The following is a 22,385-nucleotide window of genomic DNA, read 5'->3' as shown; positions in this document are numbered from 1 at the left end:
TGCCACGGAAATAACAAGATAGACGCAGCGTTGTTTTCCTGTTGTTCAAAACTGAAACTAGTGAAGGGTAGAAAGTCGAGCGATAGTTTAGGTTATGGGGTGCACGACAACTGCACACGGAAGGGCTCAGCAATATGCAAAGGATGGTTTATATGCCACAGATTCAGCGACAGTGTTTTGCAACTATTGTAACTGCCGAGTTGGGTGGGGAAAAAAAAAGATAGCATTGTGAAACATGTTAAATCTGAAAAACACGAGGATAAGTGACGCGATAACGAAAGTTCAACCCCTGCTGCTGGTACGTCTCAGAGAAAGCAATCTTCTGTGCTTACACAGTTAGATAGTTGTAAACGACGAAAAATTTCCAGAGATAACTTCTCGAAACGCACAGTTGAAGTATTTGCCAAAGCAAATATACCTCTGGTAAAGCTGGAAAGCAAAGAGCTAAGAGCCTGGATTACTGAGTTTTCAAATGAAGAGCTGCCATGTGTGAGAACTCTACGTGAAGTATATTTACCCGGTAAGTTTCGATTTCATTGATCGGGTATGGTTTAGGTATTACGACATCGAAACCACACGCAAAATTGAAGGATACCGAATTTGCGTGTGATTTCCATATCGAACTATCTTACCCGTACCCAATTTATCCAGTAATATTAAATTATCTTGTTATAATTTTAGGTCTTTCTTCCTTTCTAGCAGTTGCATCTGACCACCAGAAAAGAACAGCAGAGGCTCTAGTGGGGAAGATCATCAACATACTCTGTGATGAAACTACAAATAGAATGGGCCGTTGTGTTTTTATCATCATATTCCACGCCCCAGCCAGATCGAAAAGAGAGCTGCACGTTGTTTCTGTGAACTATCTTGATGCAGGAAATGCTACAAACTGCTCTTGTGGTGTTTTAGAACCTCAGTGCAGTTATAGTGTACCATATGATGCAGTTAAAGTGTTTGTTAGTGACAGTGCCCAGTTCATGACCCGGTGTTATGAAGCATTAAGTGTGGTCATAGGGGATCATTTAATGCATGTACAGTGCTGGGCACGTAAGATCAGCTTGGTTGGCAATAGTTGGGTCGCAGTGATGACACATTTAAATCATGTGGTTGCGATGGTAAAGTCTGCATTTTTGAACACAAGAAAGCAAAAATATAATTTACAATTCTTAACACCAAAGTATGGTGCTTCAAAGGAAGCAAAGCTTTTTCCTGCATCTGCCATAACCCGATGGAATAGCTGGTTTCAGGCTGTCTTCTATTTGAGTGCTTACTTTACTGATGTTACATTTTTCACGATGTATGACATGAAAGACATCAACAACTGTGGTATTAAGTACCTGACTGATCTGAGTGAACGAGAAGTGAATAGGCTTCACTCCCACATGGTTTTTGTCACAAATCATGCGGATTAGTTGACTTCCTTACTGAACTACCTCTCATCTCCTTCACCCCAAACTGCATAACCTTGACACCAGTTTTACCTTAGATTTGTGAGGGGAATTTTTCTGCTGCAAGTAATGATGCTATGATTAAGCTCACTCCTCTACAGCAGGCTGAATGTAGAGACACATTTTTCAAAGCTGCTCATTCTTCACAGTGCAAGCTAGCCACATTGAAAGCTACAGACCCCAACCATAAGCATTTTGTGTCAATTTCTCAAGCTTTGTATCCAAAAAATATGATCTTGAATAACACTGATAAATTAGATGAGCTTGAGAAATTGTTTGGAGTAACAGATCTCTCATGAAACGATATCTGGTCTGGTTACTGTTCTCTGAAACATGCAATTCAAACCCAGATGAAAGACAATGAAAAATGTGACGTCATGCTTGCATTAACTGCAGTTCAGATAGAGTTCAGCATATTTGCTAAATACTGTCTTGAGCTGTTGTGGACCCCAATGAACAATGTAGATAGGAAACGCATGTTGTCTCATTACAACACAGTGGTTACAGACAGATGGTGCAATTTGAAAAAAAAGCAATGCCGAAGAACTGACAATGCTTTTGTTTGAACAATGAATTTATCTTGTGTGTGAACCAAGGACAATAATTGCACTTAATAAACTAGGAATCGTTAAAATTAATAATACCATGCGATTATTTTAACTTTGTAAATAGATGTTAATTTTGAAACAAATAGATGCTAATTTTGAAACAAATAGATGCTAATTTTTCACGTCCCTACGAATTGGTCATCGGCTGGTGAAACGTATGTGGTGCAGCTGCCTCCTTACAGTCCTGGTAGAAACAGGTTCCTGACTCCCAATGTACAACTGGGCAGTGATTTGACTCACAGTAGCCTGTCGAGCGCCCAGTATGGTTCTGCAGAGGCGACATGATGTCCGTTTGTTAATCAGCTGGGGTCTTCCCACGTGGCGGTTTACGCGGGTGGTAATATTCTCTCTGCAATATTAAAGATCCACCCTCAACACTGTTGACCTCAGAAACCGGAATTCGTGTGTAATCTCCGCAAAGCTATGACCCGTGCACCATTCATCATCTCGCGTTCAAAGTCGATTAACTCGCGACATGTTGCCACCTTCATGACACTGGTGTCTGTGACAGACTGCTCAGCTATGCTGCAGCTAACCGCAATGCTCAGGGGTCATACATGGCACACATTTTCTAATGGGACACCCCTTCCTGTGACTTTTGGCCACTCAGTGTAATATGATATTTAAAATATCTTAAGTAAATATCTCTTCTTGGAAGTTGTTTGTTTGTACATAATATTAGTGTCTTGTTGTTGGATTTTTTGTGGCTGTTTTCTTTGTTCATGGCAATATGAATGTAATACTGTTATGTGCTCACCATTCTAAAGGGACCAGCAAGGAAACTCCTCAATAAATATTTGAAATAAATTCTTCAAGTTCAACTGGTGAACTATATATCCGTATAGCAGTCAAGCGATATCGAGAAGAGTTGCTCCTGCTAGGATGAAAATAACAACAGCAACAAACCCATACAAATATCAACAAGACACTAATATTAAGTACAAACAAACAACTTCCAAGAAGAGATTTTAATTCAACAAATTTTAAATATCACCAGGGGTAGAAGAAAATAGAAATAATTCAGTAGCCAGCCTCTTTTTATCAGGAACCACAGGTTAGACTAGGATAAAGCTACGTATTGTTTTTGAAATGTGACCTTAGGTAGTATAGTCTCAGTTCATATAAGAATAGAAATTTATATTTAAAGAGATACTAACCCAAATAATCACCAGTCACCTTCAAGGTCAGCATCTTTTAAAATTACACTACACGTGCCTATTTGATTTCCCACCAAAACACCAACGATCAATACATTTTGTTGCATCAAAGTTCTTTAAAGATGGTCCATTCAAAGATATTATCATGAGATCACATAAGTTTTTCTCGGCAAGTTTGGTTCGCAGTTTGTGTTTAATCATATTCATCGTGCTGAACCCTCGCTCACATGATGAGTCGACACAGGAGTTGTTGCCACTATATACTAAGCTATTTGTTACTTGTTTCACGTCGCACCAACACAGGTAGGTCTTATGGCGACGATGGGATAGGAAAGGCCCAAGAATGGGAAGGAAGCGGCTGTGGGCCTTAATTAAGGAACAGCCCCAGCATTTACCTGTGTGAAAGGAGCTTTCTTAAAATCGGAAATCGCCCTTTCACAGTCCGCAATTTTTCAAGTAGATCATTCAGTGCAAGACCTTTCCCGACTACTTTGAACTCGTACCACTCGCTCAGTATGTCTTCTACGTTGTTCTCCATTTCAAGGTGTTTTGAAAAATGAATGGCAGGAAGTTGTATTTCATTATTGCCATAATTTTCCAGTTGCTTTCCTGATTGCCAGAAATATGTGTTAATAACACCAGTGGCACTTTGAATGTCCTCATTTTGAAGAAATGTGTCTTTCAGAAAGTTAATCCCACTTGCCAAAATATGTTCCTTGTTGCTCGTGAAATTCTTATTCGAGACACCCGATAACTGATTCCACTATAAACTCCTGGAAGTGTTATAGCAGAAAGAACTTTTCTGCCATTGGGCCCTTGGTGTTGTGAAGTTGTTGCAATGAATTAATTGCATTATTTGCATGCACTCTTATCTGACTTAAAATCAAAACATGCCTCAGAAATACAAGTGAACGTATTTTGAATATACTCAGAAGTCATACAAGAAGTAAATTATGATGACAAATTTAAAGTCCTTGATCTTCTTTAGACGACCTTTAGCCGTGATTCCGTCTTCACCTTTCCTTTCAGAAATATTCTCTAAATGCACCACTAGGCATTCCCAGTGTTTGACAACTGCATGCGAAGCATTTAATTTGCGTGCTACCCATCTAACTTGGTGTAAGTATACTCCAATTTAGATATTACACATTCTATCAACTCCGAAATTTCCTTCACTTTACGAAGTCGTTTTGGCGAATGTCGATAAAACATATATCGTTTCCTGAGTATAGAATCAATTTCATCAATGATTTTTAAGTTTCACATTTTTCAGTGAGTGAAGAACAATGAGTTGGAGTTGATGCGTAACACAGTGAACGTTTTACCAGGTTCTCAATTTTTTTTTCAAATATTTTTGTAACCATACCATTACGGACACCAATCACACTTGGTGCTCCATCAGTCCCTATACCTATTAGTTTTGTACCGTGAAGAGTTCTCCAAGCCCTAACTGAAGCAATTCTGTTTCTAGAGCCTCCATATAGCTATCGCTTGTTGCATTCTCCAATGACACAATAGAAAGTCACCTTATATAAAGAAAAGAATGTAAAGTATCAGCTCCTCATCATCAGATTTATCTGTTGATCCATCGAGTAAGATACTGACATGAACTCTCCTTAATGCCACATATAAAATCTTCACGAAGATCTGAGGAAATGTATGAAATAAATTCTCTGCATTGTATATCATTCACATACTTCTCTGAATCAGTAACATTCAACTTGCTTAACTATGCAAACAAACCTTCAAAGTCAGTGTAGGGTCTGTTTTCTTTTTTGCAGTACGATAAGACGCCATGAACAATGCATTCATATGCTGTAACATATTAGCATTCATTTTCTTTAGGCACCTCACTAAAAGTGCACATTCGGGATTTTTTATGAAACTTTCAGCCTCCTGCCAGCCCCGCGGTGTAGTGGTAGCGTGCCTGCCTCTTACCCGAAGGCCCTGGGTTATATTCCTGGCCAGGTTAGTGATTTTTACCTGAATCTGAGGGCTAATTTGAGGTCCACTCAGCCTACATGATTACAATTAAGGAGCTATCTGACGGTGAGATGGCGGTCCCGGGAAAGAAAACCAAGGATAACGGCCGAGAGGATTCGTCGTGCTGACCGCACGGCACCTCATAATCTGCAGGCCTCCGGGCTGAGCAGCGGTCGTTTGGTAGGCCAAGGCCCTTTCGGGCTGTTACGCCATTTTTTCAGCCTCCTGACACTTCGAGTGAGGATAGGATTTTTCGTATGTTTTAAACGTTTCCAGTTTAAATGGTCCTGAAAATCCGGATAAAACTTTAGAATGTTTGTCGGCAATACTACGAAAGTTACTGCATAAGGTACTCTTCGCAATTCCTTCTTCATAGCACAGGCACGGTAGTAATTCAAGCTACGATTCTCTGCACTGTGTATCATTCACATACTTCTCTGAATCGGTAACATTCGACTTGCGTAACAATGTAACCAAACCTTCAAAATCAGTGTAGGGTCTGCTTTTTTTTGCAATATGATAAGATGCCATGAACAATGCATTCATATGCTGTAACATATTAACATTAATATTCTTTACGCACTTCGCTAAAAGTGCTGAAATTTTGACGTATTTTTAATGTGTGCCCTATCATTGTCTTGAACACCATAAATTTCACGCTGGTTATTGTCGTCCTGAACACTACAGTCGGCACTTCCATCGAGTGTTTTCTCACATTCGCTCGCTTCTGTATCACTTTGTGTTACATTTACGGGGCCTACTTACGAAGAAATCTGAAAGAGTACACTGTTCTTTACTCGCATCAGTCAATTTGTGTGGCTTTGTTCCTTTCATTTTGCCGGTTTCTCAATTATAACACAGGAACATAAAATACACCAGTGTTAAAGGGCTTCCGAGTTCGCGGGCTTCGATGTCTGATGCTACGTTGCCAATTTTCCATAAACGCTCAGGAATAAAAACAACCGTATTTCTAACCGTATTTCTAGAGTGCAAACTGTTCAATACCAAGATGCTGTATTTAAATTAAAAGCATAAATATTGTTCGGTGAAAATACAAGAAATTGATAAACACGTCATTTCGTATGTTCTAAAGGCAAAGAATGAATTCCACGGGAATTTATCAGCACTGCTTTGGCGGCAATAGTTTAGGAACGGCTAGTCATGGGAAGGAAGGCGCTAATGTAGTGTTTGTGGAATTATTTAACGTAGTAGTTCTCTGCATTTCTCCACAACTCTGGTCTGATCTTTGTACTCGGCTACCGACAGCTTATAATCTGTAATGGAACTCGATGTGTTACGGTACGTCCACATGAAAGGATACTTATCTGACGGGTTACAACGATGTCTCCCATGACTGCTAGGTAGCTCCCACGCAGAACTGAAACATCCAGTTCCAAGGTACGAAGAGCAATTACAGAATTCAAGACTCTGCCAAAAGCACTGAAAATGTTTATTGCACATATTAGAATATATGAGCTACAGAAAAAAACGTGAAACACCACACGACTTGTTACTTTGTAACGTACATGTAAGGAAACTCCGGATTTCAAAAAAAAATTTCAAACCGAATTTGATAATTCAGGCGCCAGGTCAACGTTTTCAGGCGCCATGGCGACTGGGCGCCCGGTATTTTTCGACCCCTGGTCATCATATTACATCATCTTTTATAAACTGAAATACCATTAGCATAAGATTTACTATGCAAGAACTGTGCATTAAAAAATATAACGAGGAAGGTCATAGTGTTATCTATATATATAAAATAACTTGTCCTGACTGACTGACTGACTGATTCATCATTGCCGAGCCAAAACTACTGGACATTATGAAATGAAATTTTGGGGATACATTCATATTAAGATATAGGTGCTCGCTAAGAGAGGATTTTTGGATATTCCATCGCTAAGGGGGTGTAAAGAGGGGTGAAATTTTAAAATGATAGTATCTATATCTCAAAACTTTAATAGTTTACAGATGTAAAAATTAGTATTGAACCATCCTGTTCATTGGGACAATTGTATTAATTTTAGTATTGGATATTAGTATCACACAAGGCCACCCACGAAGCCAGTGTCTTACTATATGTCATAAAGGAGTCCAGAAGAAGCGTTCTTGTGTGAAGTGAGCGCGAGCGTCATTATGAGAAATCTCCAGAAACTCATTAAAAGGAGTTATGTCCCAAGCCAAGCCTCTTGATGAAGATTGGGGACGCTTCCCAGATCCCGGCAAAACTTATATTAGGAGGGAAGAAAGAATTGAATTAATATCTTTGGTTACGGAAGAGTTGCATTGGATTTGAGACAAGAATTGCAACCTGTATAATTTCTGCTTTATTTGGATATGCATTAGGGCTGCATTCATTAATGCATTCGTTAATTAGAGCTCATGATGTACTGAGTGCGGGAAAAAACTTCGCGGGCGTGCGCAGATTGCACGCGATCAAGCGGCGTGATGACGCTATTCGGGATTATAAAATAAGGCCGCCTGGCATATCAGGCTCATTCTTGGACCAGAAGGCCGCTTGAACGAGTCGTCATACTGCGTGTTGGTACTGAGAACAACGCTTTGTCTTCGAGCTGCACAGACTACTGGTACTGCTATATCTGCGAGGAAGTAAGTAATCTACTTGAATATTCAGCTGAATTTAAGATTTTACCTGTGAGAATATGCTATGGGGAGATGAGGTACTGCTTATAAGAGACTAATGAACTAGTAGCTTCATATTTCTGTGAGGTCAAGTTATGACTGACGAACTGCTAGAATTAAGATTGGCTCAGGATAGGAATTTAGAGACGACATGTGGTCCGAGTGAAGGGATGAAGTAACAATGACCTAAAGTAGTGAAGAAACTGTGTACCAGGTTTAAAACTCTGAACGAGACTTGGTTAATGTGACGTGTGAGACACGATAGTAGGGGAAACAGGCATCGAGTTTGGACAGTCTGTAATATATGAATTTATTTTCAGTTACCCCAGCATCAAGTCAGAACGAGTGTTTGACATCACCATTGCAAGGAAGCCACAACCAGGAGCTGAAGCCAACACGACAACGGGCATCGATCCAGGAACGTTGGGAGCACCTGATCAGCGCGACGTCGAAGGGGACACCTTCCAACTACAGAGGGAGCTGTACGAAGACGCCACACAAGAAAGAATGTCTCCAAGTGGTCAACAGTATCTGATGCCAGCGCCGCAGTCTATCATGATGTGGTAGATTCAGTGGTCCACAGGGAGGGCCGCTCCGTAATGTCATCGATAACATAAGGTCAGAGCTTTCCAATTCTGTTTCAAGCATGTCATTTAAATTTAGATAGGAATATGGGGGCCGTCAGTCAACAGATTAGTTATGGTAGGAAAATTTTCCTTGTAATTTAGAGCTAGGCCTCAAGCTCGAACCCCGTACTTTAAGGTAGATGATTTTTGTAGATTCCTTGTTAGCGTGTGTATTTCATTTCGATTGTATTATTTTAACGTACGTGTGGTTTTTATGGGTCTGATCGAACTCCTTTTGGTCATAGGAGGTTAGTCTTACAGACAGGTACTTTTTATTGTATCGCATTTAGGCATTTGTTTCTGCAGACGTAGATGTGTATAGCTGTGACCAAGACGTAACCAGTAATTCACCCAGATTCACTAATAGAGCGAGCGAGTCTGAATATTTGAGAGATATGAGCCCATGAGAGGCAGGAGTAAGATTTGCGATTGATATGAGAGAGCCCAGCGCAGTTGAGAGTATGTATTGGAGATGCCTAGTATGGCCATGTGATTATCGCTTAATGATTAGTGTTTTTGTAGCACCAAGGTTGAGCCCATGAGAGGCGAAAGTAAGATTTGCGATACTGCTGGTGATATTGAGACGAGGGCAGATAGCCCAGGTGTATTTAAAAGAGGGCTTTTAGCAGCAGATTACGTGAGGTGTTTCTTTTGAAAGGCGAGATTTTTAGCCTGCCGCCCCAGATGAGCTCATAAATTAGGGGGACTGCCGCGAGTGAAGTGGTGAGGGTGAAGGTCGTTGAGCTTGACGTCACAGGCGTGAGAATTGGTTTTTGTCGTCTGCAGCTTGTCAAGTGTGCGAAGGGGAGGAGGACAGTGATGTTTGAAAGCAGGAAGAGATCTTTTTTATGTCCTATTTGTTTTACGTAAAATTTTAACACTGGCCCGTTTGATACTGACACCCGTGTATATGTTGATTGTGTCCTTTTTATATGGTTTGCATAGGTATCTTTGACGCCTTACTCGTCATGGGACTAGGGTTCGTGACCGAGTCAGGTCATAGTACATTTTGTGGTGATTTTTGTTTGCACCGGGGTTCGACGATACGAGGCATAGTAAATTTTATGGGAGTCATTCAGTTATGTGTATTTCAGCAGATATCCGTTCTCCTAGAGTTCGTTACTTACACTATTGTAACATGCTTGTTACAGAACAGCGGTTCGTGAAGGCAGTGAACTGGTTGTCATCGGCTCAGCGTTATTTTACCCTATCATATTGAAAAGCTCTTTCATTTGTAAATAGTTCAATTTTGTGTAATAAATCCCTATTTGTTAAACTTTGAATGCAGCGATGTTTTCTGTTAGATATTTTATTTTATTTTAATTTAGCCGAATCTTACCTGATTTGTCACATATCCTCGTATTTATCTTTTGTTGCCCCGTTATACCCATGTTTTCCCTGAGAAGAACGCTTATCCGGCTGAGTGAAGAGGATTATGTTCAGGTAAGACTATGTGCACCAGCTCATGTCTGTGAGAGTTCTTTCACTACTGTACTCTGGGTTCGAGACCGGCTTTCGCCTGGCCGGAACTTTAGGGTCCAGTAGGGCACAGTATTTAGAATCGTCTTTAAAATTAAGGAAACACGTATTTTTTTGTTTTCAGAAAATACCAATAGGAGGGGTGAAAAAGGGTTGATTGCCTTTAATCAGGATACCGGTACTTATATCTCAGAAACTGAACACATTACAGACCTGAAAATTTGTACTTTTGATCTCTTTTAAAAATAAAGAAACACGTATTTTTATATTTTTGGAAAATCCAATTAATGGGAGGGTGAAAAGGGGGGTGAATTTTTAAAATGAGTGTATCTATATCTCAAAACTTTGAAAGTTTACAGATGTAAAAATTGGTATTTAGAATCTTCATTAAAAATAAAGAAACGGGTATTTTTTGGTTTTCGGAAAATCCCATTAGGAGGGGGTGAAAACGGGGGAAAAACTGGTTGAATGCCTTTCAAGAGGACACTTATATCTCAGAAACTTAAGATATTACAGACCTGAAAATTGGTGTTTGGGATCTCCTTTAAAAATAAAGAAACACGTATTTTTTTGTTCTTGGAAAATCCAATTAATGGGGGTTGAAGAGGGGGTGAATTTTTAAAATGAGTGTATCTATATCTCAAAACTTTTAAAGATTATAGATGTAAAAATTGGTATTTAGAATCTCCCTCAGAAATAAAGATACACGTACATTTTTGTTTTCGGAAAATCCTTATACTGTAATAAGGGTGGAAAAGGGTGAAAAATGGGTTGAATGCCTTAAATGAGGCTACTTTTATTTCAGAACCTGAAGATATTACAGACCTGAAAATTGGTTTTTGGGATCTACTTTAAAAATAAAGAAACAGGTATTTTTTCGTTTTTGGAAAATCCATATTGGGGGGTGAAAAGGGGGGTGAATTTTTAAAATGAGTGTACCTACATCTTAAAACTTGAAAAGTTTACAGATGTAGAAATTGGTATTTAAAACCTCCTTTAAAAATAAAGAAACCTGTATTTTTTTGTTTACGGAAAATCCCAATAGGAGGGGTGTAAAAGGGTGAATAATGGATTGAATGCCATTAATGAGGATACATATATCTCAGAAACTGAAGATATTACAGAACTGAACATTTGTACATGGGATCTCCTTTAAAAATAAAGTAACATGTATTTTTTGGTTTTTGGAAAATTCAATTAATGGCGGTTAAACAGGAGTGACAAATTGGGGTGAAATTTTTGAAAGACTATATCTACAAAATACCTGAGAAACTTAAAATGTTACAGACGTAAAAAGTGGTATTTGGAATCTCCTGTAAATGTAAAGAAACATAGGTGATTTGTTTCTGGAAACTCCATTTAAGGGGAACTAAAAACGAAGTGAAATTTTAAAATGAGAATATCTACAGTATATCTCCAAAACTTAACATGTTACTTAAAATGAAAAATGGTACTTTTTATCTCTATTAAAAGTCAAGAAACATGTATTTTTAGTTTTCCGAAATACCACTTGCCTGGAGGGAGGGGGGGGGGGGGGGGTAAAGTGACTGAAAATGGTGTTGAATTATTTTAATTAAGCTACTGATATCTCAAGAATGAAGATGTTACAGACGTGAAATTTGATATTTGGATTCTGCTTTAAAGTAAAGAAACACGTATTCTCGAAAAATCCAATGAGGGGGGAAGGGGGGGGGGGAGGTGAAAGAATTGAAAAATTTATTGACTTAATTGTATGAGAATACTTACGTCTAATAAAAACTGAAGTTGCTACAGATGTGAAAATTGGTACTTGGATCTCCTTTAGAAACAAAGAAAAACACGTTTTTTCTGGGGGGGAATCATCTTGGGGGGCGGGATTGAAAAGGAGTTGAATTCCTTTCATGAGGTCACACACATCAAAAACTGAGGAAGTTAGAGTCGTGATAATTGGTATTTACAAAATCCTTTACTATTAAAGAAACAAGTTTTTTGCCGGAAAAGGAGTGTGAAAAGGAGTGAAATAAAGTGAATTATTTTTATGGGGATACTTATATCCCAATGCTGAAGGTAATAGACATGAACATAGGTGTTTGGAATCTCCTTTAAACATAAAGAAACATGCCTTCTTTTAATTTCTTGTGGGGGGGGGAGTTAAATAAACTTAACGGTGGTGGGGTGTAAAAGGAGGTGAGAATAGTTGATTTTACTGTTCATAATGTAATTATAAGGAGCCTCCGTTGCTCAGGTGGCAGCGCACCTGCCTCTCACAGCTGGGTTATGTGGTTCAAATCCCGATCACTCCATGAGACATTAGTACTTGACAAAACGGAGGCGGGACAGGGTTTTCTCCGGATACTCCGGTTTTCCCTGTCATCATTCATTCCAGCAACACTGTCCAATATCATTTCATTTCATTTCATTTGTCATTCATTATCCATTGCCCCGGAGGAGTGAGACAGGCTTCGGCAGCCGGCACAATTCCTATTGCCGCCGCCAGATGGGGGCTTTATTCATTCCATTCCTGACCCTGTCGAATGACTGGAAACAGGCTGTAGATTTCCGATGTACTTATTCTGATCATAAACCGATCGTTTTTTATCTTTCCTGGGTTCGTTTTCAAGAGCCATCTTTTTCTTCGGAGAACGTTCTTAGATTACAGTACATTCTCCTGGCATATAAATAAAAATTTAAACACCTTTGAAATAAACGATAGGAATGAGATTGACCGTCCAATTGTTCACCTCTATAATAAGGTCAACAATGCACGGAATATGTCATTCGTATCACCAGAAATCCCACACACTTGGCTACGCGCGACAATGGTGCTGGTCACATTGTTAACAATGACAGTGACAGCAGATGTAATTTACCGCCAAGTAGCGGTCTTACATCTTGCTATGGGGTCCAGAACATCTATTATAATAATAATAATAATAATAATAATAATAATAATAATAATAATAATGATGATGATGATGATGATGATAATGTTCTGGACCGTCGTCAAATGTGCAGACCGCGCTGGAAACGGGTCCTGGACGGGTAATGACTAAGAATACAGTCCAGCCGCGGGTTCAGTACCACCAAGGCACCCAAGAGTACACCACGCCGGATCTCCTCCAGGATTTGATCCATATTAAAAATTCTTATAGGAAAAGATGGCAAAGATTTAGGGACCCAACTGACCGGGTGGAATACCTGGACCTAGCCCGGGAAGTAGGAGATTGAATGCTGGAAAGAAAGATTGAAAAATGGGAGGAAACTTGCCGTAATATATTAAAAAACGAGTCAGATCACGAATTTTGGCGGATTCTCTCAGATAACCAGTCAGATTGCGAATTTCGGCGGATTATATATAAAACAATAAGCATTCAATTATAAATTTCAGTATAATACCGTAGCGAAGCACGGGTATCTTGCTAGTACCATATATACCCAGTGTTTCAAACTTATTAAATGACTTTAGAGTGTTTATTTACTATATATCTGCTATGTATTTTGGAATACGTCTCTTCTACAAGCTGAAGATGTCTCGAACAAGCGATGAAACATGTACTAATATAAAATAGTTGGAAAATGTTTTGTTTTTTTTTAGTTTTTTTTTTAAGGATACTACAATATCTGGTATTGAAAAGGCTCTTCTCAATTACTGACTTGATGATTGTCAAAGGGGAAGAAACTTACATATACTGAAGTTTTCCTAGCAAGAAATCGAGTAACAAATGGTTCATTTGTTTTTATTTTCCCCCAAAGTTCAGCGAAGGTAGGACGTTCCTTCAGTTCTTCAGCTAAGCATATGCTATGGCAATCCAACAATCTGAAACAAACATAACACAAATAATCCAACAATATTTGTTGTAAATACTCCTTTGTTTTTATGAATCTTGAACTCTTTAAATTTGTTATCTCTGTGGACTGTTTCTTCAGAGCTCTTAGCAGTAAGAAAACTATCATTGTATAATAATGTCGTTGCTCTTGTTTTTGCTAAAATTGTTGAAGGTGGACAATAATATAGTTTGCATAAGGGAAAACAAAGTATTTTTTAATGTAAAATATGGAGTCAGATAAATGTTTTGTAACAACTGGTGACCCCCGACATGATGGGAGACTTGTATAAATTATTGTAAACATTCCTGCCTAAGGCGAGCAAGGATTTTATATTGTGGTGCATGAGTATACTTGAATAATTATTCCTACCCAAGAAGAAAAGGAACCAACAAAGAACAGCTAAAGAAAGGTAAGACACCTATTAGACAATGTGTAACAAAGAATTTTCTATGTATTAAGGAGTTTCTTGGAACGGAAATTACCTTACAGAATCATGACTTGTTGAAATAAAATTTTAACCGCTTGGAAAGTTTAATGGAGGAACTTCACAAAATTGACGTGAAAATAATGGATCATTTATTAGAAAATGATGTGGAGGATAATGTTAATTTAGCTGAAAGAGAAAGTATTGAGAAATACAGTGACGAATATGAGGTTGTTAAGGTAGAAGTAAACAATGTATCTTTTGTTCACTGGAAAGATTAGCTCATCACTTAGCGAGATGTTCAGAAATGAAGGAGATAATTATAACAGCAAACAAAGGTCCTTTAAGTTACCCAAAATTGAGCTAAGAAATTTGATGGAGATCTTAAGAAATAGTTCGGTTTTTGGTCTCAGTTCCGAAGATACGTGAAGACGATACTTTATACATAATAGTGACAAGTTTCAGTATTTATTACAAGGCAAAGAAACCTGGCATAGAACCAGTTACCCTCAAATAGCAGAAAATTATCTAAAAGTCATTGAAGCATTAAAAGAATTGGTAGGGATGATCTTCTGATGAAAGTCTATGCAAGAGAACTATTGAAACTAGTAATTTCAAATGCTACTCAAAATGATAAAACATCCCCTTTCAACTTTATCAATTAAATTAGAATTGCATTTATGGTCACTCAGTACCTTAAACTTAACCAGCACAGATCCAAGTAGATGGTTATTTCCCTTGGTTGGGTCGAGTCTGCCAAAAGACATGTTATGGGCATGGCAAAGGAATCAATTTTCAAAATACAGTGTAAGTGAAATGGAACCTGGGATATCTCGACTTGATTGTTTAATGGAGTTTGTCAAGGCTTAAGTCTGTCCGAATCGGTGGCTGTATGATCAGCATACCTGCCTTCGGTTCTTCAGAGGGTCCCGGCTTCGATTCCTGGCCAGGTCAAGGATTTTAACCTTAATTGATTAATTCCAATGGCTCAGGAGCTGGGTATGTGTGGCATATTCAGCATTAAAAATCATCCTTTACAGACATGCAAGTCGCCTAATAGGCCGTCTATGAGAAAAAGACTTGCACCAGGCCTCTCCGGAGGCCATACGCCATTATTATTATTATTAAAACTAAAGTCCGAAATGAGCAGCAAATCCCGTTAGCAGTCAAGTTTAGAGAGCACAGAAGCACATTAAAGATACAAAGAGTACACCTACAGTGGCACGACTTAGCAATACTTCAGAACACTTATGTACCTTTTGGGGAAAGATCCATGACAGTGAGAATAGTTTCAAAACAACAAACATGACAGTTGAGAAAAGAACTGTTTTATTTGCTTGCAACCAAATCATTTGTCACAGAACTTTTTTTTTTTTTGCTAGTTGTTTTACGTCGCACCGACACAGATAGGTCTTACGGCGACGATGGGACAGGAAAGGGCTAGGATTGGGAAGGAAACGGCCGTGGCCTTAATTAAGGTACAGCCCCAGCATTTGCCTGGTGTGAAAATGGGAAACCACGAAAAACCATTTTCAGGGCTGCCGACAATGGGGTTCGAACCTACTATCTCCCGAATACTGGAAACTGGCCGCACTTAAGCGACTGCAGCTATCGAGCTCGGTGTGTCACAGAACTAAATCAAACATTCGGTGCTTGGTTTGTTGCAAGAAACATGCCACGGTTGTGTGTCCTGAACTTTTGCAGCAAGGTAATAATGAATCGTAGAAAGAAGAGGAAGCCAGACAGCTTCACACAACTTTTAATATGGCTTGTCATACATCAGTCCGTCAAGTAATATTACAAACACTGATGGTTAGTGTCCATGGAAACGGCAGACTAAAAACAGTTACAGCTTTCTTGGACTGTGGCTCTCAATGATCCTACCTCTTAAAAGAAAACAGCTAAAGCACTTGGATTGAAATCATGTGCTGGATAATTGGTTTCCTATGTTCTGTTTTGTGGAAGGAAGACCTCTGAAATAAATCATAAGAAGTACACAATCAACCTCCAGAAACTAGGTGGTAATGTTGCTTGTGAGATTGAAGTCAGGGACCAATCATGTATTCCGCAGTCAATCCCATGAGTTTCAGCATGCTCTACCTTGCTTCATGAACTTAGAATGAAGAAAATATGGATCAGTGATATGGTAATAATTGTCCAGAAATTCAGCTCCATATTGGAATAGATGTCTATGCTAAAATTCTAACTGGAAACATTGTTTGGCTTAAGAATGGCTTCAATTCCTGGCCAGGTCAAGGATTTAAACCTTAACTGATTAATTCCAATGGCTCAGGGGCTGGGTATGTGTGGCGTATTCAGTGTTAAAAACAAAGCTAGGATGGACTTCGGGTGGAGAACTAACTGACAACTCTTCTGAAGTGAATGGTAAATACAGCAATCATGATGGCTAACAGCGATGGCTCAATCACAGACTTGAGGAATCTTGAAACAATTGGTATTTAGGAGCCGGTAGAAATCAAGTCAGCTGAAGAACAAGATCGAGAAGCAAAGCAATATCTACTTAATACTTTAACTCAGAAAAAAGAAGGATGTTATGTAGTTGGTCTTCCTTGGAAGGAGGGACATTCAGAAATCCTGTCCAATAAGCAAACAGCATAAAAACGACTTCAATCGACTTTGCAGAAATTTGGAAAGACAGGTCTTTTCTCAAACTAATGCAAAATATTTGAAGACTGGACAGCAGAAGGTTTTATTGAAGAAGTACCACAGGAAGAGGTTAAGAAATCTTGTCGTCATCTTCCACTCCAACCTGTAATCAAACCTGAAAGTCTGACTGCACGAGTCATGGAAAATAGAAGCTTCAGAGAAATTAAGTAAAAAGAGATTTAAGTCAAACTGGGACTCCCCTCTACCTTATGTAATTTCGAAGGAGTTCAACCAGTATTACCATGAAATTGGCCACTTAGAAGAAATAGAGATTCACAGACTGGTGGAAAAATAGATATTTCAACCTGTTTTCGATGCTTCATGTACAACAGACGAAGGGATTTCACTAAAATACTGTTTAATAACAGGTCCTAATTATGTTAAAATTATCCCTGAAATTCTTTAAAGTTTTCGAGAGAAAGAGCTGGGTGTTATTGCAGATATAAGAAAAGCATTCCAAATGACTGAGGTACGATTTGAAGATCATGATTATCTCCAATTTTTATTGCGACAAGATTTTAGAACTATGAAATTGAAGATTTATAGCCATTCAAAAGTTATCTTTGAAGCCACGTGCAGTCCGTTTATACTGGGTGCTGTATTGAATAATCATCTTTTAACTGTTAATGATCACTATGTACTGATAGCATGGAAACTGATGAAATCTATGTAAGTAGATAACTGTGCAAAATCAGTTGCTTCTGTCAAAGAATATATTATGTTTCCTTCTGAAAGCACACAGATTCTAGCTGAAGCCAAGATGAAGCTGAGAAGTTGAGAATCTCCAACAATAAATTTTCAGCTTTCAAAGATCAAGGGCAACAATGAAGATATTAATAACAATGGATGTGTCACAAAGATTTTGGCCATGAAGTGGAACAAGAGGTTGGGCATGGGCACAATGGGGGGCTTATATTGTTTCTCACTTTCCATTCTCCCAAGATATACTTACCAAGAGAATTCTACACTCAGTGATACAAAAAATTTATGACGTAATTGGATTTCTCGCCCCTGCGCTCCTCTCATTCAAATTTACAGGAGTCATGGAAAATAGAAGCTTCAGAGAAATAAAGTATAAAAAAAGTTTTAAGTCATGATGGGACTCCCCTACACCTGATGTAATTTTAAAGGAGTTCAACCAGTGTTACCATGAAATTGGCCATTTAGAAGAAATAGAGATTCAAAGCCTGAAGTGTCACTATTCCTCGACTAGGTTAAGTTGCCTATAGGAAGTCATCTTGCTTCATTAATCAGATCATCCCTTCTTCTTCTTCTCCCGCTCATGCGGGGTCAGCGTTTTTGACAAGTCTTTTCCATTTCCCTCGGTCCCAAATGGTGTTTTCAGTTAACTGCTTTTCTGTGAAGTCTTCCCGCACGCAGTCCATCCAGCCTTATCTAGGCCTGCCTCTCTCCCTCCTGCCCTTCACCTCCAAGTCAAGCACTCTTCTTGCTACATAGTTCTCATCCCTACGCTTAATGTGACCATACCAGAGCAACCGCCTTTCTTGAACTTTCTGTGATGCTTGAATAACCTTAACACTGCCTCGTATGAAGCTGTTCTTGATGTGGTCTTTCCTAGTAACACCACACATACATCGCAGCATTTTCATTTCGGTTACATTCAGCCATTTATTTTATGATTGTACTATTGGCCAAGTTTCTGCACCGTATATCATGGCAGGTCTCACCGCACTTTTGTAGACTCTCCCCTTTACTTAGTCTCCTGTCACAGAGGACACCAGACAGCCTTTTCCAATTTAAACAGGCAGCCTGAATTCGGTGTGTAATTTCCAGATCTAGATTGCCATCATCAGATACAGTTGATCCAAGGTACTTGAAACTATTACTTGCGTGGAGTTGATTTCCATCCATTTTCACACTATAATTTCTCTTTCCACCGAGGCACAAGTATTCTGTCTTATTCCGGCTGATTTTAAGACCCCTATCCTCCAGTGCTTTTCTCCGGTGCTCAAGTTATTCTCTATTAGTGTTGCATAGTACAGTACGATGTCATCTGCAAATAGCACGCACCAAGGAGCTGGTTCTCTAAGACTTTCAGAGAGAACATCCATTATCAGATCAAAGATATAAGGACTCAGCGCAGATCCTTGATGGAGACCAACTTCAACTGGAATGGTTTCTGTTAGCCCTACACTGTTTCTAACTTACATCTCTGGTACTCCCTCGGATCTCATGCATCTCCATACTTCTTGGCGGGGCACATGATCGTAAGCCTTCTCTAGATCAATGAACATGATATGTAATTCTTTCTTCTTTCCTCTGTGTCTTTCCATGAGCTGCCTTAGAGAAAAAGTGGCATCTCTGGTTCCTTTCCCTGGCATAAATCCAAACTGTTTTCCTATTATTTTCTCCTGCCTAAGCCTACTTTCAATGACTTTTTCCCAGATTTTCATAGTGCGCGACATGAGTTTTATTCCTCTGTAATTTGCACAATTCTGAATGTCCCCCTTTTCTTTAAAAATGGGGATTATGGTACTCTTCTGCCACTCATTGGGCATTATTTCCTTTTGGACTATTTGTTGGAATAGGTTTAAAATGTATCTATTCCGTCTTCTCCCAGGCATTTTCAGACCTTTACAGGAATTTCATCGGGGCCCGTTGCTTTTCCACTTTTCATTTTCTTCATAGTAGTTACAACTTCTATCCTGCATATGTCAGTGGTTACATTATAATTTGGAATACCATCTTCAAACACAAGCCGTTCATTCTCCTCACTAAGCAGCTTTTTAAAATACTCCTCCCATCTCTTCTTAATTAGGTTCTCATCTTGCATTACCATTCCTTGTTCATTTTTCATTTGCCTGATGTGTGTTAGTTTTTTTAATGCTCTAGTCTGTGCCTTAGCAATTCTGAAGAGCTTAGCCTCGACCTCTTTGATCTTGAAATTTTCATAGACTTCATTCCATGCCATTGCCTTTGATCTTCCAACAACTCTTTTTTGCAGCTTTATTTGCTTGTCTGTAGTGTTCTCTATCTTCGGCCATTCCAGATTCTTCCCAGGCTTTCTTGGCTTGTTTTTAAATCTTGATTGCATTCTGGACCTCATCATTCCACCATCATGTTTCTTTATCAAGTGGAGCGCCTTTCCCCAGATGTCATACCCAGAACTTCCATACCAACTTTCCTGATAGCTTCAGCGTTTACTGTCCACCATTTCTGAACACCTTCTAGTAACTGTGCTTCTTGGATCACCTTTTCCTTGAATTCACTTCCAAAAATTGGATCATTTAACCTCCACCATTTGATTCTTGGAGTCATTTTCCTTACTGCTCTTTTCTTCATCCCTGTGCAAACATATTCAAGCACTAACACTCTGTGTTGTGGAGCCACGTCTTCCCCTAGTATGACTTTGCAGTTTTTTACCTCTTTCAGATGCATTTTTCTACACAAGAGAAATCTATTTGGCTTTCCCGTCCTGCACTTTTGTATGTCCATAGATGCCTCTCGCTTTTCTGGAAGAAGGTGTTACAAATCGCCAGATCTGAAGCCAAGGCAAAATTTATCACTCTCACCCTCTTCATTTCTTATATCATATCCCCAACCTCCATGCACTCTTCTCAATGTTTCTCCTTCCATACTGGTTCCAACGTGACCATTCAGATCTCCACCTAAGAATACTTTTTCATTTGCTGGTATGTTGGAAAGTTCTTCTTCCAGGTCTCTCCAGAAATCATCCTTTTCTTCTTCTTCACAACCAACTTGTGGAGCATAAGCAGTTATAATTGTGAACTCCCCAAGGCACAGCTTCTCACTCATTATTCTATCATTTCTTCTATTCACACTGACCAGGCAGGTTACAAAGTTATTTGAAAAGATAACTCCAACACCATTTCTACCTGCACTGTTTGCTCCACAGTACAGCAATTTAAAACCACAGCCAAGCACTCTTGCCTTATTACCCTTCCACCTGGTTTCTTGAACACACAGAATTCCAATCCTTCTCCTCATCATTAGATCCAAACCCTCTCTACCCTTCCCTGTCATAGATCCAACATTCAGTGTTCCAATTCTCACTTGAACTTGCGTCTTTAGCCAGGCCCGCCCATGACCAGGCATCCTTCACTCATTTCTCACAAGGGGCTGGCGGAATCCTTGCGAGTCGCTTCTGGGGCACGCCCTAGCAGTTTCCGAGTCTAATCTTGTAGAACTTGTCATATTTGTATGGTTTTGGCTATTTAGTTTTAAAGCCGGATGCCCTTCCTGTCACCAACCCGTTTCCAACTTATCGGGGATAATTTATGTAACCTCTGTGTCCGAGGCAACGCCGTGAGGAACATACTATGTACCTGTCTTCTTCATGGTTTTCATGGCAGTCTGAACAAATAGATTAATATAGCTGACACTTTAGACAAAGATTGTAAACATAGTCAGAACATCCCTCTCTTTAGAAAATATGAAAAGTTACTTCTGGAGTGATTCCAAAACTGTGCTTGCATGGATTACAAGAAATGAACCGTGACGTATATTTGTCGGCAACCAAGTGAAGGAAATAAGACAGCTGACTGACCCACAACACTGGAGGCATATACCTGGAATTTATAATCCTGCAGACTTATTATGAAGAGGGTGCTATCCATCATAATCGGCAAATTCCAACTGGTGCAAGGGACCCTTCTGGCCGAGAAGTCCTGAAAAGGAGTGGCCTCTTTATTGCAATGATGAAGCAAAACATGATGCTAATGTCACCGTTTCAGAAAAAAAGAAAAACACAGATGAGCCTATAACTAGAGCCCTGCACAGATGCAGATATCAGAGTATCTTGGCAGATTCAAACTGTATGGCAGTGTGGATAATTTTGCTGATAATTTCTAAATAATGATGTTTGTTGATTTTCACTCAGGTATACTCTTACTTTTGCTTGTGGTTAGGTTGCTCTTGACATTGGTATGGGAGAATGGTGATATATAAAGAGCCTTGAGACCATAAAAGCGTAAATCTGACCTCAGCCTAACTAGGCTCTTGCCTGTAATTAGTGGAAGGAAGGAACAAAGGTTAATACGTTGGTAGTTGTCACAAGAGAATATCCCTCATAAATCTGTGACTAGGGGTTCTGGGGGCCAGATGTCAGGTCTATTGTATTACATTAACAGATCTATCCGTTTCAATACCTAGGTTGTAATATACTGTAGGTAAATATTTATACCTGCGGATAACCACTTGCAGATGCGGGTGCGGATGAAGGAAGTGCAGATGCGGAGCGGATGTGGATATTATTTTGTATATCCGTGCAGGTCTCTACCTATAACAATGATGGGCACTGATCTAAAAATAGATTTCATCTATTCTCAAAGAGTGGATATTAAGGTACTACAACAACGTTCAAATTAGTAGAGAGAGGCAAAATAGCCTACTAACATTTTCAGAATTAAGAGAAGCAGAATTAAAAGTGTGTACAACAGGAGTTACTTCCTCGAAAAGGTGACACAGTCAGCGGACTGAAAGTAATTTGAGAGAGGAAAGGACTGGTCCATATGAAGATCATAATGAGAAAGGACGTCTTAAATTTCCAATTCCCCTTG

General features: G+C 39.2%; 1 protein-coding gene across 3 annotated transcripts in view; it reads right to left on the bottom strand.

The window, feature by feature from the left end:
- The window catches only part of LOC136871979 (2',5'-phosphodiesterase 12), a 93,195-nt gene that overhangs the window by 38,709 nt on the left and 32,101 nt on the right, over positions 1-22,385 (bottom strand). For all 3 annotated transcript variants that reach the window (XM_067145750.2, XM_067145751.2, XM_067145753.2), the window contains one exon: positions 13,611-13,743. In XM_067145750.2, the coding sequence (XP_067001851.2) occupies positions 13,611-13,743 (133 nt within the window). The remainder of the gene's footprint in view (positions 1-13,610; positions 13,744-22,385) is intronic.

The sequence above is a fragment of the Anabrus simplex genome, chromosome 4, assembly GCF_040414725.1.
Source record: "Anabrus simplex isolate iqAnaSimp1 chromosome 4, ASM4041472v1, whole genome shotgun sequence".
In the NCBI taxonomy this organism is placed as follows: domain Eukaryota; kingdom Metazoa; phylum Arthropoda; class Insecta; order Orthoptera; family Tettigoniidae; genus Anabrus; species Anabrus simplex.
This window is presented reverse-complemented; position numbering and strand designations above follow the sequence as displayed.